Genomic DNA, 14,454 nt, shown 5'->3' on the forward strand with positions numbered 1-14,454 from the left:
TCAGTACAAAATCTACCCACCTGGCTAAGCTAATATGGCTGGTACAGGCCAAAAGTGACCTTTGCAGGAGCAACATATGAATCAGAAATATGTTTATGAAGCACAATATCTTTGGTGGTTTTCCCTGTGCCAGAGCAGACCATTCCTAATTCAGTTTGATTACTGTGACTGATAAAGTGATCTTTGTTCAAGACAAGGTTATACTCTAAATGGACTGCAGTCTGACACCATTAACTTGTAACTACATTTTTCATTCTGGAATATTTATTTCTGAGGCATGTCCACCCACCTGACACATACTGGGCTTTGTTGTTATAATCTGACTACCTGGCTATAGCTCTGGTACTATATAAATACAGTCTGATAAGAAACGAACATTTTCATGTAGCTGAGTCTTGGAAGCTGTTCAGCTACACATTAAGTCTGAGTCTTCCCCCTGTAGAAGTGCTGTGTAAACAGAAAGGATATTAAATGAAAGATGAGCCATCGTTCAGCCCATAGTGCAGTTTTCTCTGTGCTCTGCCTGCTTTCTTGGCCACTGGGATCTGAGGTTTGCCATGTGTCAGCCCTGGTGTGACAGTCATGCCAGCCTGAACCTTCCATGTCTTGGAGAAAGTTTCTTCTCTGTGATCACCATAATGCCGGAGAATAATTGGTTTGTCAAACCCCACTTCTTTCAGCTTGGATGTTTTCTCTTCTCTGTTTGCATGAGGGAGGAAAAAAATTACACCTCTGGTTAGTTCTTGCTAAGCAGAATCCTCAGGCAAGACTTCCATTAATTTAGAATGAAGTTTGACCTAAGCAGAAAACATACCTTGATTTGTGACTTTCTCAGTTGAGATAGAAATGATCAAAGTTACTAATTTAGCTAGGAATTCAGGCAGCCTCACAAACATCACTGAACAGCCCCATTGCTTGTTGAATTTGTTACAGACATTTCAGTGCTTTGTCACCGGACTCAGCCCATGAGTTGCAGTAGAGTGTGGAGGTTCAGACTTCTTACTGATCAGCATGGCCAGCATGAGTGACAGTGAAAATTTCTGGTTTAAAGTCTCAGCTATTGTACACTTACAATTATCTTAGCAAGTCACTAGGTTTATATCTTCAGCTACAGTATGAGTAAGATATGCCCAAATGTTTGCTCTTCTCTAATCTCCTCCTTTCTACTTAATGTAGAAGAACCTGCTGATATCCCAATTCCCTCCCCAAGCAGTATCAGCTTGAAGTGGCAGATTTCTGTTTTGTTTCATCAATAAACTCTCATTAGGACCTCTCTACAGCTAATGATATGATTTTGCACTCTTCTAAATTGTTTTTCACGTGAGAACCCTGAGGAGCTTTGTAAACACTGATGATAAATATTATTAAACACATTACTCTCAGATAGAAAGGGGTCAAGTAAGTTGCCCAAGATCACATAAGTCACCTGTGGTTAAGCTGGCACTAGAACGGACTGCACCAACCCTCTACACGTGTACATAGCAGAGATCCTTTGACTGTGAGGGTCAGTCAACTCTAACCCTGTTGAAAGTCTGTCTACCTGATTTTTTTTCTTCACTTTCACCATCCTGTATTCCATACAGCTATTGTGCTACTCTTCATTCCTATTGCTTACTTCATCCTTCTGAGAAAGAACAATGCTCAAATATTCAAAAATTTTGTTATCTAACAGCCAAATTTATATCTATTTCAGTCCCATGACTGCTCTTGAGAAAGAAGCAGAGAGAGTTTGAGGCTGGCTAAATTAACCCAAACCTAGGAGACAGCTATTTAGTCCTGCCAGCCTTTGGCTGACATCCTTTTCAATTAGATGTTCTATGTGTACTGTTCTACATGTATATATTAGTGCATGCATCCATACTTTTATCTGTTAGTCTTTAAGCAGTTATAAAAATGTGCAGGTCATCAGGGTAGTATTAGGTAAATGAAAACATTAAAGGAAAAAAAATGAGCACAAAAGCTGGTCAATTTTGCAGAAAGCTAATTATGTAAAACATCAGCTGATAGAAATCAAAGGAATATTTTCATCTTCAAGCCAGTATTTCTTGCTGTTTCAATTTTGCCTTAAAATATTGCTCAGTATAAACTTTTTTCTGACCAGGCTAAGCATAAATATTCAAGAACACTAAGCCAGCTCTCATGACACTGATACAGGAATCTGGTGACAGCATCAGGGTATTGCAATATGAGGAGCAGCACTTTACTTCCTACCTGATGGGCCAACAGGGTCTGCAAATCCTGCAAACATGCTCAGGTCCTGTGAAAGGGAACACTTTGCTTGAAGGGAGACCCTATGACCCCATTTGTGGCATAAATGTTGTCTTCAGATGATTAAATCAGCTGACTGCAGAGATTTTGGGAACAGTAATATGGTAGACCCCAGAATAGTTGCACCACAGACAACCACAGGTATCCTCAGTGTTTGGATGAGCTCTATGCAGTTCTTAACAATTGCAGGCTGGGGTGTATCAAAACTCAGAATCCAGGAGGATAAATGACAGATACATTTCAGAGTGTTCTCTAAAACAGGTAATTCTAAGTCATGATATGTCTCATGGGTGGGAAGACAACAGTGCTCATTTAAATAATCAGAAAATACGATGTTTCCAGTATAAGCCTCAAATATCATTAAGTTTTTTTGTTGCTTTTCTTTTTCTTGGCTTTGCAAACACATTATATAGCTATTGGAGGGTGACATACAGAGGTTGGTCAAACAATGCAAACTCCAGTTTTTGCTGCAGCATCAATTATTTTGGACTTTGGGCTACTCAGTTCCCCAAGGAATAAAGCAGTGATAATAACCCATTCCATGATGAATAATATGCTAGTGTACTATATTGTACAATGTACAATACATTGTAGCATATACACTCTTACACACTGAAAACTGCTTGATTTTATACAGCCACTGGCTGCTAAACCTATTATTACGAATGATGATTTTTCACCTAAGATACAATGCTGATTTTATTGTCTGAATATGTTTATAATTTTTCCAGTGTACAGGAACTGTCAGTTAAATAGTAGTATATGTAACAGGTGAAATTCAGAAACTGTGCTGTAGATAAAAAATTATACAGGTTAACTTTAATAACTGTCCTTGTAAGTAATTAATGCTTATAATTAGTTATCAGCAAAGATTTTTTTCATGTAAATCTAGCCTGCTTTATAAATTCCAGTACTTCTTCCTCAGAGAATTGATCAGGCAGGGTAAATCTCAACTATTTCTGCTATCATCTTCTCCATCCCTTGATACTATTTTAGCACTATAGTTGGTACTCAGAGAATGGCTGATGTATTTGGAAGCTACCATACATTTTAAACACATGGCCAGTTCTCTACGGGGAGCCTCCAGGGCGTTAAGGCTGTCTTGTGCTATGTAAAAATAGAAGGCTTAAGTATAAGCAGCATGAAGAAGTCTAAAGGCCTGATTCTGGCCACGATATCTTATGGCAATGTTCTTTCAGGCCCTGTCAAGGCAACAGGCTACAGATCACAGCAAATTATCAAAATGCAAAATAGTTTTCATGGACCATGGTTTCTTTTGCAAAAGATATTCAAACACTTTTTCAAAACTATTGGAAAGTTTATCTGCAGATTAATCATAATCAGAAAATAATTGTCTCACCACTAATCCCTGAAAATGTCTCTGTTGAGATAATTCTTATCTTACATTACAGTAGCTAAAATAAAAGTATATGTTTCTCTTTCATGAATAGTGAAATGTTAAGCAGAACTCTAGGAGTTTTCAAAGCAATAACGCTCTCCAGACTAGCGTGTTGGTTTGGTTAAGTGGTCTCCCATAATCTGTATTCTACATCATGAAAACATTGTCATTTATTCTAAGTTTGCTTATGAAAGTAAAAACACCAGTTTGTTACATTTGTTTTTGAATTTGTTCTGGCCTCTCCAGTGTCCACACATAAGGCAGCTTCTGGTGAATATCTTCAGAATTTGAGTCAGAAAGTTGGAAAATCCAACCTAGAGAAACAGAATGAGAGACTAAAATTAGATGCATAAGTAAAGACTGATGTTAATGTCAGTCCTGTTCTATGGCATCTGTCAATAGAAAGTAAGGTTCGTTCATATGAATGCAAAGTGCTGAAGCTTTGGGAACTGCCTTCTTAAACAGATTAAACAGATTCTTTGCCTTGAAGAATATAACGGGAGAAAAAGGGAATGTGCATTGTACGCGCCTTCAATCGAAAAACAGCAAATTACGTCTAGGAAGAAGATAGGCATCCAGAAAAATGAATTATTCAGATAAATTCCAGGTTAGACCTTCATATGAACTACCTTAACTTCCCACATCAGTCACAGTCACTGTTTGATTTGTGTACAGCCCAGGATCGCTGCTGAGAAAGGATGCAGGTAATGCAGACTCTTTAATTATTCTCAGCAGCAATCTGGAGAAGTGGTTGGAAAATTAAGCCATGCATCACTTTGAGCAGCAGGGGCACAGAGTTCTTTCAGTGTGCATTTCTGTAAGACATCTGTGGTTGCAGGTGTGCTGTGGCAGGTGTTTACTTAGTTCACATCTGCAGCATTTGTAGATGATTTCAGAAGGCCTGTGGGAGTGTGGAGGAAGAAGTTCCTTAACTTCTGGAGATTCGCAGTTACTCTCACTCTATTTTCTACAAAGGTGAGAACACCCAAGATGAATGGTCAGGGTGTGATCTCTATTCAGTCTGAACAACTTCTGTTGCAATGGTTATTATCAAGAAATCAGATTACTTGATGTGAAAGTCCAAATGAGGTGATAAAAAAAGGCTACAGACACAGACTGCTAGAGAACGGGCCAAGCAATTGTTAAAATTACTGCACTTAAAGGTCAGTTTCCCTAGATTTACTGTTTCACTATGAACAAATTGAAAAGCAAGTTAGTCAGAAACAAGAACTCGGTGGATTAGAATTGCAGTCACAGAAATGCGTGACCTGCTGCTGGGCATTCCCTTCACCAAATAAAAAATAAACCTGTGACAACAGACCAAGCAAATGGGAGCTCCCAAGAGATAGGAAAGGGTAGGGACAGTTTAGTGGAAGCTGGATGTCTCAACCCTTTAGACGTTCATCTGTGATTAAGAAAACTCCAACAGTTGCCTGACTATACAGTGCACTGGCAGATCCGCTGGTGGAGTGCTAAAGGGAAGCGTGCATGATCTTGACATCACTGAGACAGAAGAATAAAGAGGCTTCTTGTGAGCACAAGAGCTAAAGGTGGAATCAATACTCTTGCAAACTTAATAGCTCAGAGACACCAAGAGCATGCAACTCTACAGCAAAGCATTTCAGAAGCGCTGTTGCTTTGTTACAACCAGAAGAAAATGGATGCCACATTTTCAGAAAACAACAGAAGAGGATATAATTCCCTTCAGTGCCTATATATTTGTTTATAGAGCTATTCCTCCATGCCAGGGTGCTCGGTGTCTCTGCAGCACTTTTAACCTTCACCAGCCAAGGAGTTTCAGTTCTGCAGTCCTGGTGGCACCTGACCAACTTCATGGCCAGGATTAGAAAGAAAATGCACAAACGCTTTTTTTTTTCCACATGGCAATGTTATTAAAGAAATCCAAAAAGAGGTGCAGAGTAAGCAGTTCTTCCCTTCAGATCATCAAATTTGTCCATGTTTTAGGCAGAACTGGTATAACGGCCTCAAGTTGCGCCAGGGGAGGTTTAGATTGGATGTGAGGAAAAATTTCTTTACTGAAAGAGTGGTTAAACATTGGAACAGGCTGCCCAGGGAAGTGGTTGAGTCACCATCCCTGGTGGTATTTAAAAGACATGTAGATGAGGCACTTAGGGACATGGTTTAGTGGGCATGGTGGTGTTAGGTCCATGGTTGGACCCGATGATCTTAGAGGTCTTTTCCAACCTCAATGATTCTATGATTCTATGATAATGCCTTGTGAAGAACTTTTCCATTAGTGCATTAGTGCTCCCATTCAGAGCAAAAGTTATTAAGTCAAATATATGTGGCCAGTTTCCCATAGGGAAAGGCTTAAAATAATATCCCAAAGCAGTTATTCACCCTGTATTCTGCTAGCAGAGTAGTGGACCTGCAGTGGCTATGTAGAAAACCTTGTTGGCAGATGACCAGAGATAATCAGAGAAGGACTGGGTATTTAAAAACAGATTGTATCCAAAAAGCAGGGGGGGTTATTTCTTGACAATTACTCCCTTCTCATGCTAATCCATACTTTAGTCAATTCAGGCATTCAGAACAGCTGTCCAGGTGCTGCATAATTCTAACCACCTCTGCTAAGCATCAGCCATCCAGCTGAGCTACCTGCTACTCTTACCTCTTTCCTCACAAATGTTGGATGAGAGCGAGAAGCTGATTGTGATGGGTGACTGACCAGCATCATTTTGCACAACAGGAGCTAGACAGGAAGAAAGCAGAGTTGCAATGCTTGTGATCATACATGCAAGGGTGAGTCAGCTTTCAAAAATATAAAACCAAAGATTTTTTTTTTTTAAGGCAAAGACTGCAGTAGCACCTGGAGAGCTGGAACAGGCTTGACTCCAACCTATGGTTCTGCACTGAGGATGCCTGACACTTGCTGAATGAAATGCTCTGGATGCCAATGATTTTTACTGGCACAATATGTTATGACTGCATCACTCACCTTGAAAGAGGAGACTAAATATGCTTTGATAAATGGTTTGAAACATTGCCCAGTTTCACCGGCTTTGTTCTTCTAAGTGTTTGTACCTCTTGCTTCAGCTGCAAAGCTATTTCATCATGTCCTAAAACAATGCTTTGCAGAGAACTGCAGCATAACAAGCTATAAAGCGGAGCATGTTGGCCTACCCAGCCAACAGAGAGTGTAGTCTTAACAGAAAGTGCTTTTTTCCCTTTTGTGGCCAAACATTACAACACAGCACATTTACACAGCATGACCTTACCTTTACTTCCTACAGGCATGTTTGATGCTGTCTCAGGTTTTCTTTTTTCCTTTGTAGTGCAGGCTGGTAGAACAAAGCTTTTCTTGTATCGTTCTTTTCTGATGGCAGTGATTTCACACTCTGTACATTTGGACCCCAGAGCACCACTCTTAACCTCCTCTGAGGCTTGGCTTCTCCTGGATCTCACACTTTTGTACACTAGTGACTTCTGGTGCCATTTAGGGTAATCAATCCCCTCAGTGAGTTCTTTCCAGCTACAGGTTAGCACATTCACAAGTCCCTGAGGGAAACCAGTCTTATACCTAGCAAGGAGCTGCAACTTCTCTCCAAGTTCCTGTAACATGTTGGCAGCCACAGACTTACTCAACATGTTCAGTGGTGAGTCCTCATCTGCCTGTGGGATCAAAGATGTTTGGGAGATCTTTGGGTTTGAGTCCTCCGTAGTGGTTTTACACAGGGAATGACAAGACACTTGTCGCAAAACTGGATATTTTTCTTTTCTTGTTGTATCATCATTTAAGAAACCATCTTCATGCCTTTCTGTATGCTCACCTGTACAGATGGCACTCCTGCTTTCAATCGGGCTGAGGAGAAAAAAAAGCTGTATCATTAAGTGAGAGCAGTAACAGTTAAAGAACACAGAAAAGAGACCTGTTAGCTTTGCTGCCTGAAACATATGTGGACAGGCTGGCAGTGCTCCCTTTCACAGTTGAGACTGAGCCACATTTCCTCCCAAGGAAAACACTCCTAGACAAGCTCAGAAATACCTGTGCAGAGCAACACGAGGAGATTTAGTGCAGCCACTGCCAAACCAGGGAGTCTCTGCACTGACAGTGTATGCTTTGGACTATGCCCGCTGAAGTGCAATACAATGTAATGTAACATGCTGACTGATTTCTTCTCTCCTATGTAAAATTATTTTCTCTTGCCTCAGTAAAATGGTAATCAAATAAATCCAAAACTTTGCTTTCTTAGATGTGACATGCAAAGGACTTTTAGATGTAATGAAACTTTGAGTATCTAAAGAAGTCTTCTCCAGTAGCTGCTGATTCTATATACCCTATTGTGTGTTGGGCTTTTTTTTTTTTTTTTCAGTTTGGGAACTCTGATCTTCCATGGTTATGAGAGGACCATCTTTATTTTAAACTGTAACAGTTTAATTAGACGACTGCTAATGTGGAAAATTTATTAACAAGTTTTAGGAGTTTTAAAATCTAAAATACAAAGAAAGTTTACCAAAAAAGTCTTAGTCCTCAAGCCTCTAAAAACACACAAACTTAGCTGTAACCACATGGTTACCCTCTCCAGTTTCAACAGTAGCTTCTTACACTCTTTAAGCTGAGTGTAAACAAACATGTCCATAGACTGAAACTATGTGGAGTAAATTTCTGAAATTCAAAAGCAAGTTAGGCAAAACAAGGTTTGTTCTTGGAACAAAAGTATCAGTTTAAAGCAAACGTGATGAAACCTGAATTTAAAACCCAGTTATCCAGAGGAGTCACACCCCAGAGGAATGCTGTGAACATCAGCTCCCAGTACATTAGTCAGCAGACATGAACTTCATGAAATCCAGAGCTCTACAATGTGCTCTGTGTTGTTCAGTCCATGCCAAAACAGAGGAACAAGGCTATTATGTGGCATTCCTTAACTAACTGCTCAAGATTGGTATGTTAAATATATTAAACTCATGAAATGCTGACAGCAGAAATGAACATTAGGTATTACACCTCAAGGAGTTAGGGTTAGGTATAGGACACTGTCACCATCCCACTTGTCTCTCTCTGCTCACACTGTGTGGCAGGATGCCAGTTCTGGTCATAAACCTCCCCCATCTCTCATGTTCTGCCTTGGCCACATCCACCCTGGGACCTTTTTTGTCCTCCCTGAAAAACTAGTTGACAGAAATGTCCCTGCTCCCACCACTACTGGTGTCACACTATTACCTGGGAGTAAAGCCAGGGGGAAGATCTGTAGTAAAATATGAGGACAGTTCTTCTGGTATCTTCTTGCCCCTCTCTTTCATTCTAGTTTTCATCTACAACAAAATTAATGTTTCCAATTTAAGATTGGAGGAGGTGTGAAGGGGAAGAGAAAAGTAGAAGAATGTCCTGGATAGAAAAGAAAATACCTGGTCAAAGAAATATACAGGTCCTGTCTCCAGCGCTGCAGCTGTAAACATTGGTTCCATTACTCCCTAGAATGAAGGAGGGGTGGAGCAGCCCAGAGGAAAATAGTTATGTCAGCAGGCTGTGAGAAAGAAACTGTTTATGTTTTTTATACTAACAGTGAAGCTGAGGAACTACTTTCTGTGTGAGGCCTTGAAAATCTGCTTCAAATAATACAGGAACCACGACTGTATGAATGGGAATACATTAATGCATCAGTGGATTAAATTATATGAAGTTGATTACAAAACTTAAGATCAAATTATCAGGTTTTGATAATTTAGGTTCATACTACTTTAAACTAGTGTTTTCATGAGATATGACCTACAATTATTTCTGATGACAGGTAATGTCTCAATTTGTTATCTGAAAAAGAAGACTGCTTGCATCTGCAGTTATGACTCAGTGACTATGTCAATAAATACGCTTTTATTAAAAAAAGGGGTTTTATGACTCTATCATAAATATACAACATTTATTTGAAAGATACCAGTGCGGGGACCCCTGACTCTGTGCAGCCTTCCCTCCCCTACCAAGACTGCACACAGTCACAGAGATCTGCTGTCAGGAAGCCGCTCACTGTAGCACATCCTAACGCACATATCTACATACATGCCTAATGCAATAGCTCCTTATCACAGAAATAAAAGGAGTGTTTTTGAAGCACTGGTCCAGACAATAGCTTGTTTTGTTCAAGTGAATCTTGTCACTTAAAAGCAATTTAAAAAATGAGCTCCAGAGGAGGCAATAAACTGACTTATTTTTATATTTCACAGCATGCATCTATTCATGCAAACTGAAAAGCATTTGCTTTGTCCCAGTCTGACTGCACAAACAGCGGTCTGTACTTCTCAAGGTGACTTTCAGCAGTATGAAAGATGAAATTTGCTTCTTTTCAGAAGCACTCATTGTATCCTTTGAAAATCTGTCCTCCAAAGGACACAGATGTTGTGACACTAGCTGATGCAAGCCAACATGTTTGGATTATGGCTGACAGGCTGTAATCAAACTAGTGTTTGGTGAAAAAAAAAAAAGTAATCGCTAAGGAATGTGGAAAGAAGTCCACAGTAAACAGTGTTAAATGTGAATTCTTTGGCTGCTTTTGTTACTTTTAACTTTGATTTAGCTATTTCATCTAGGTTTTAAGTAAAATCTTAGAGAAGGAGTGGTTTCAGAATTAAGGAAGTCCTTTATCCTGCTCAGGATAAGGAAGACACTTTTTGGTGACAGCTGCCATTCCCATAGTAAATGCTATGGGTGATGATGGCTGAGGAAATACAAGTGTCCTCTGTCCTCAGCAATTAGTGAGGGGCCATATCTTTCTTTCTAGAGTTCATAAGACATATTTGCTCTCATGCAAGAAACATTTTCTTTGTCTACACCCAGCCTTTAGGCCCAATATTAAACCTCTAGTCATAAAAATTGTCCCATTTACTTCAGTGGATCTTCAGAGCTGCATAAGGGCTATGAGTTTTGGCCCTAAACTAGGAAAAAGAGTATTAAAATGTCATAAACACATAAATAATGGCATCAGTCCCAGAAATACAAACAGAAACAAATATAACATCCCTCTGTTCAACTCTTCTTGGGACTGATATAGGCCACTTACTCCCTAGTCGTCCTTCCTCCCCCTCTTTCCAGGATTAAACCGCAGCTGTCAGAGACAGCTCTCCCACTCCACTCCATGCCATTTCTTGACACTTACAACAGCTTGAAAAGAAAACACGAAAGAAAACATAATATACCCTGAAAGAAGTCTTTTCCTGAAGATCGTAACTTCTTTTGCTAGGAAAATAGTGCAACGGGAGCTGCCTCCTTGGAAGAAATAGAAGAGGTGAGTCTCTGTGTTGTCTTTCAGGAAAGGGTTTCAAGTCCTGCTGCTTAGTTACCACATGTTTTGGATTGCATTCAGCCCTTCCTTTAACTCCCCAGCCATTGCCTGCCTTTGTCCGGGAGGCTGGTTAGGAAAAAGGAATAGCCACTGTGAGAAAACAAAAAAACCCAGTATCTTTCTCTAGCTAAAAATGGTATTCACATGTCTCTTCTGGCCTATGGCCTGTCTGATACTGTCTTCTTATCATGCTGCCTAGTATAGTATGAAATTGGAAAACGTAGCATTCATTAATATAATGTGTATTAAATGCTAGGAACAGCTGACTGGCAATAACAGAAGACAGACAAAAAAATCTGAGCTGGTAAGGGCATGCTACAAGATGTGGCTCACCCTCTCTGCTTCTAAGAGACCAGATCCTCTTAAAAGCAGCCAGGTGGGGAACGTGGAGTCCAGTTGTCAGCCTGTTCATGTTAATGTTCGCTTTGTTAATGCAGTCAGTCCAGCTTCTTACTCCCGCTTTGCAATTTGATTTTTTTCATACAGCATTCCTATTTTTGCATGTTGGTTATCATGCTATTATCCTGTTGGCTATCTGTACTCTCTTATATAAAGTATAGTGCTAATTCTGGGGCTGGAAGCAGTGTAACCTGGAAGGTGCTTAACTTTGCTCTGTCCAGTGTGCCCTCTTCTCTGCAAGCCTAATGAACACAGCTTATGGAGTGCTCCTGGGTCCAGTAACAACACCTCAGGCTGTAGAGACACGTTGTTAATCCTGCCTTTTCTAGCTCACTGCCAGTTTTCTTTCACTCTGCTAGGTTGTATTCATATTCTTTGTTAAGTAAAGTGTGACTCCCCTCTACAATTTATTTTCAGCCTACTTTTTTAATGAAAGGAGGTTTATGCAAATGTCCCGTTTCGGCCAGATTTGGCAGAATAACACACCCAAAGATAATGACGCCTGGACACACTTCATGAAAATCAGCAGCTGGGTAGACGATAGAGCCCAAGGAAGTGTCCCCACCTAAAGAGAGACAGGCAAAACTCTGCTGAACTGTGTGGCAGCAGTCAGCTGGCCAACTGTACATGTACTACTACAGCGCAAGCCCTCTCTCTCTCTCCGTTGGGGTATCACAGTGATCATGAATGGTGCTGGAGTCATTCTGGGGAAGAAAGAAACCACCTTCTGAGAAAACTGGCTTCATTAATTCAGCTGATCACAGAAATATTTGTTCTGCTTATTGCCCTTTTTTCCTCTGGTGCCCTTACTTCAGGATCTCATGTCTGCAGCCTCTGCACGAGATGTATTCTTACCTGCCTTATTTTTCCTTTATCTGTCTCTGGTCAATATCTTTCCTTCTGTATTCTCTGGGCTTCTGTAGACTTTATGGCCTCCCTTATCTGCGACTTCAGTTCTAGAGTCAACAAAACCCATGGTCTGGCAACTTGTCTGTTTTGGCACATACCAGAGCAAAGGGACCAGAAGCACAGGCTAGTAACTCTCTTTTTCAAGCTGTCAAAGGCACCAAAGGGGATATAGCGAAGGGTAAGAACAGTCTGGTATGAGAGAGACTAATGGATTAAAATCAAACACAAAAGTAGAAACACTGGTGTAGGATCTCTTGACACAATTACAGTGCCCAGCTACAATAAATGTACAACAGGACTATCTAAGATGACTCAAAATGTAGAATTCAGGGAATTTGACCCCTGATGTTCCCCCTCCCCCTGCCACCAACCACAAAAAAACCCAGCTCTGTAGATTCCTCTTCTACCTAATTAGAAAACTAGAATGGAAAGCAATAAACAAAAAGTGTTCTAGGCAACATTAGTGCACATGCTTGTGTGTCATCCATTCTCAGTACAAGAAAGAGCTATTCCTCCATGGCTCTCTTTATCAGCCTCGGACATCAATTCTGACTGGAGTAGGGGCAACAAAACAGCAGGAAAATAGCAGCAGAGCATTAAATGCCTCACCTGCTCTGTTGTGCAAGGTTTATTCTGCTTTAAGCATAGTAATAGGACCCTCCTGGAGGTGGTCCAGTTATATTAATTGACATGGACATAAAACAACATGGTTTGAATGGGGAACAAGTGGTACCACAGCAGTTCCCAACTGCTGGGGCATGTCTCACTGCTCTGAGCATGCCTTAAGCCCAGGGAAGTCAACTTCCCAGCATCCAGCCCGGTCCCATGAAAGGCCCAGCTAGATGTTTCCATGTTCGAGTGCTCTTACAAGCAAAAGCACTGGAGAACATGCTGCTGTGACACCTACATTAGCTTGGTCTTTTGAATCCTTGTGCTTGCTGAGAATTGTAGCAGGCCAGGAGTGAGGGAGTGCCCCTGGGTCTGAGCCACGGGGGTGAAGTGGAAGCGAGCAGCCAGCCTCAGCAGGGCCAAGGGGGCAGAATTTGTGCCTCAGTGAGGTACAAGGCATTACCAGTTTTCCCAAAGACCTTCCTGCAGAAGCATTTTAAAACACAGTTATGCAGGATAAGACCCATTCATAACCGTTATAAACTATATTATACTATATATGATAAATACATCTAAGGCAAGAGTTGTTAAAATATACCAGTAAGGAAGAAAAAAATCTATTTTTAGCCAGCATGGTTATACTAGTAGAAAAACTAAGTAGAAAACCTGTGAAAAGTGTAAGCTTGGTACAAGAATTTTAAGAATTAGGCTGATTTAATGAACCATTAGTGAATGCTGATAATACGGGTATTTCTCCTTGGTTTTATAGGTAGTGGTGGAAAGGGGACAAGGCAGTGCCCTTTACCACGTATTAGAATCTTCCCTTTTTTGCTCCACGGGACTTGGAACAAATTATTTCTTACATTATTTCCCTTCTGTACAAGTTATCTCTCATGTGACTTAATTTGTCCAGTGTTCTCAAGTTGTAAAATCTTAACAATCCTAAATGCTATAAAACCTTTCATGGCAGCTGTTCCTACTGGGAAAGGACTGCTTTGTTTTAGCGAGACTTTCCATTTTTTATTTTACTTCCCCAAGAAGATACCTGCTGATGAAGACAGAGTAAGTCTCTGCTGTTGACCCTCAGCCTGCATTTTTGAAACCGTCCTTCGCGATGGCTACCGGCTTGTCATCTTATTCCACTGACCCTCTTCAAACTGAAACCTAACTATGCGAAAGTGGTGTCACCCATGCAGTTTGGGTGACAACTCCACTGGAAAATGCAAGAGACCAAAAAGGACCTTTCAAACTCAAGGGCACACACTCCTGAAAAACACTTACACACATAAAATGTCACCTGGTCACAGCTCTGCGTGTCAGTGGGGACTACAAATAGGAAGCACGAGATGACCGGGCACAGGACAGAGGTGGACAACGATGGCGTCGGCACCCAGCGGTGCTCCACGCCGCGGGCCGGTGACGCGGGGGCAGGCCGCTGCCCAGTCACGGGCAGCCGTGAGCCCAGTCACGCTGGCAGCCGGCGGCCAGGCAGGCGGCCGGGCCCACGGAGAGACGGCGGGACAGCCGCAGGCGGCCGGGCACGGCCGGGCGACCCCCCCCGGTAGACCCCCCTCC

At 41.2% G+C, this 14,454-nt stretch overlaps 1 protein-coding gene across 5 annotated transcripts; it reads right to left on the reverse strand.

The window, feature by feature from the left end:
- Positions 1-376: 376 nt before the first annotated feature.
- Positions 377-14,346, reverse strand: LOC143158633 (uncharacterized). 5 transcript variants are annotated; one of them, XM_076334834.1, is made up of 8 exons: positions 14,177-14,346; positions 10,817-11,028; positions 9,035-9,100; positions 8,850-8,941; positions 6,907-7,490; positions 6,300-6,380; positions 3,882-3,981; positions 377-699 (listed from the first exon to the last, which is right to left on the reverse strand). In XM_076334834.1, the coding sequence occupies exons 3-8, from the start codon at positions 9,092-9,094 to the stop codon at positions 468-470; spliced, it is 1,149 nt and encodes a 382-aa protein (XP_076190949.1). In that variant the 5' UTR covers positions 9,095-9,100; positions 10,817-11,028; positions 14,177-14,346; the 3' UTR covers positions 377-467. The 5 variants fall into 5 exon arrangements, with proteins under 5 accessions (XP_076190949.1, XP_076190943.1, XP_076190958.1 ...); XM_076334828.1 differs by having other exon boundaries at positions 14,161-14,346; XM_076334843.1 differs by lacking the exon at positions 10,817-11,028.
- Positions 14,347-14,454: the final 108 nt, after the last annotated feature.

The sequence above is a fragment of the Aptenodytes patagonicus genome, chromosome 1, assembly GCF_965638725.1.
Source record: "Aptenodytes patagonicus chromosome 1, bAptPat1.pri.cur, whole genome shotgun sequence".
NCBI lineage: Eukaryota > Metazoa > Chordata > Aves > Sphenisciformes > Spheniscidae > Aptenodytes > Aptenodytes patagonicus.

Coding starts and splice junctions, on each gene's coding strand:
- LOC143158633 (XM_076334819.1), bottom strand. Junction 7,491..8,849: donor CCCCCTGGCTTTACTCCCAG/GTAATAGTGTGA, acceptor TTTTCTCCTCAG/CCCGATTGAAAGCAGGAGTG. Junction 3,982..6,299: donor CAACATTTGTGAGGAAAGAG/GTAAGAGTAGCA, acceptor CTGTTTCTCTAG/GTTGGATTTTCCAACTTTCT.